Genomic DNA, 1747 nt, shown 5'->3' with positions numbered 1-1747 from the left:
TCACGTGACGTCATGCGCAGGACGCCGAGATAAGAAGAAAAAAATATTCAGAAAATCACAACCGACACACGCCCTTCTACTTCGAACTTGCTTCCACGGTTCGTCGTGCTTATGAATGCAAGCAGCCTCGCGTTCAATTCCAGTCTGCTTGCCAGGTCTCGGGATATAAAAGCTGTGACCCTTTGAGAGATACCTCATACCCTAGAGTGGCCGGATAGCACATATCAGTCTTTACACTTTCTCCTCGGAGTCGACCGATACTTTCCTTTATTCAAAATGGGCGAATGGAGTAATGGAATCTGCGGTTGCTTCAGCAACATCGGTATGTGTATCTTCACGTACGTGGTGCCTTGCTACACCCAAGGAAAGCTGGCCGAATCGGTGGGTGATGACTGCCTTCTCTGTGGTATCGCTCTCCTCGTACCCCTCGTCAACATCTACGCCCGTGTCACTACCCGTGGCAAGGTCCGAGACAACAAAGGAATAGAAGGGGGGCTCATCGGGGATTTGATCTGTGTCTGCTGCTGTCCCTTCTGCGCCTTGATGCAAGAAGCTCTGGAAATGTCGGTGGCGACTCCCCTAGGTGCCGGGGAATCCATTGCCCGTTCTTAAACCCGGGAGTATATTATAGTGATAGCGACATCTACTACCACATCAACATCCACGCCTATGTATTTTATGTATAAAACTTTGAATTTGCTGATGCTTCGGGACGTTCGAGTGCAGCCAGCCTGTCCAGGAGGCTGAGAGAAATATAAAGTCAAGGATATTTTAAAGAGATACATTTGAAAGTGGGGGAAATGTGCCATCATACTTTGAGTGATGATAATCTGTTGCTCACCACATCACACGGGTGCAGCGCAGCCATACTAGCCACGCCCTTATCCTACAAGCTGATAATGTCCCACAGTGCGCAAGTGGAGCTGGAGCGATCTAGCGAGACACCAAGCACCGAGTACATATCTCAGAGCCCCACACAAGATGGCAGACATTCTGGATCTGACAGACGTCAGATATACCTGGAAACTGTTCGCAACTCTTTCACAATGAAATCAGACCACCCCCGCCCATCCTGTTCATAAGCGTGACGTTTTGTGACGCGGTTATGCGAATTCAACTCTTCAGCCGAGACATTATTATTTAGTGGAGACAATGCTCTGTTTGACTGCTGCATTAGACCATGGCATGGAGCTACATCATACGACAGATTCCCTTGGTATCCCCGAGTACCTCTCCATGATACAAACCCAATGAAATTGTAGGATAACTTGAACGCATCCTTTTTACATCCTCGCATTTTCCATCCTCCAATCAAGTTTTCAGCTATCGACCGACCTTGCTTGAAGAAGGCAGGAGTTTCGGCAGCGATCACACAGGATTTATTTCCATTTTTTTTTTGTCCGGAGTTCTTAAACATATAAAGAGATATTAAAACAGAAAAATAAATGTGATAGCACACTTTCCTGGAAAACGACAGATATACCTCTGGAGGGCAGAGCGTCCTTGTTATGATATTAAAAGGATACACCGAATCTTCTCGTATATTTCCCCCTCGGATTATAGAATGAAATGAGAAAGGTCGACCATGTTTCGCGTGGCGAGTGTATCTCCCTGTCGAACGCCGTGGCCAACGTGACTGCAAGCTTGGACAAGCGGTATTCAGGCAGTTCTCTACAACGGACAAACTTGACCCTTTTAACCCCTGGACAGCTAGGCAAACGTCAACTCATAAGGAACATAAAAACAC

The 1747-nt window shown here is 47.0% G+C and overlaps 1 protein-coding gene across 1 annotated transcript; it reads left to right on the top strand.

The window, feature by feature from the left end:
- The first annotated feature begins 276 nt into the window (after positions 1–276).
- Positions 277–612, top strand: LOC140232839 (uncharacterized). The gene has a single exon (XM_072312954.1). The coding sequence runs from the start codon at positions 277–279 to the stop codon at positions 610–612; it is 336 nt and encodes a 111-aa protein (XP_072169055.1).
- Positions 613–1747: the final 1135 nt, after the last annotated feature.

This window comes from Diadema setosum, chromosome 9 (assembly GCF_964275005.1).
Source record: "Diadema setosum chromosome 9, eeDiaSeto1, whole genome shotgun sequence".
Classification (NCBI taxonomy): domain Eukaryota; kingdom Metazoa; phylum Echinodermata; class Echinoidea; order Diadematoida; family Diadematidae; genus Diadema; species Diadema setosum.
Note: the sequence above shows the minus strand (reverse complement) of the source record. Positions and strands in the feature narration are given on the sequence as shown.

Coding starts and splice junctions, on each gene's coding strand:
- LOC140232839 (XM_072312954.1), top strand. CDS start 277: ATGGGCGAATGGAGTAATGGAATCTGCGGTTGCTTCAGCAACATCGGT.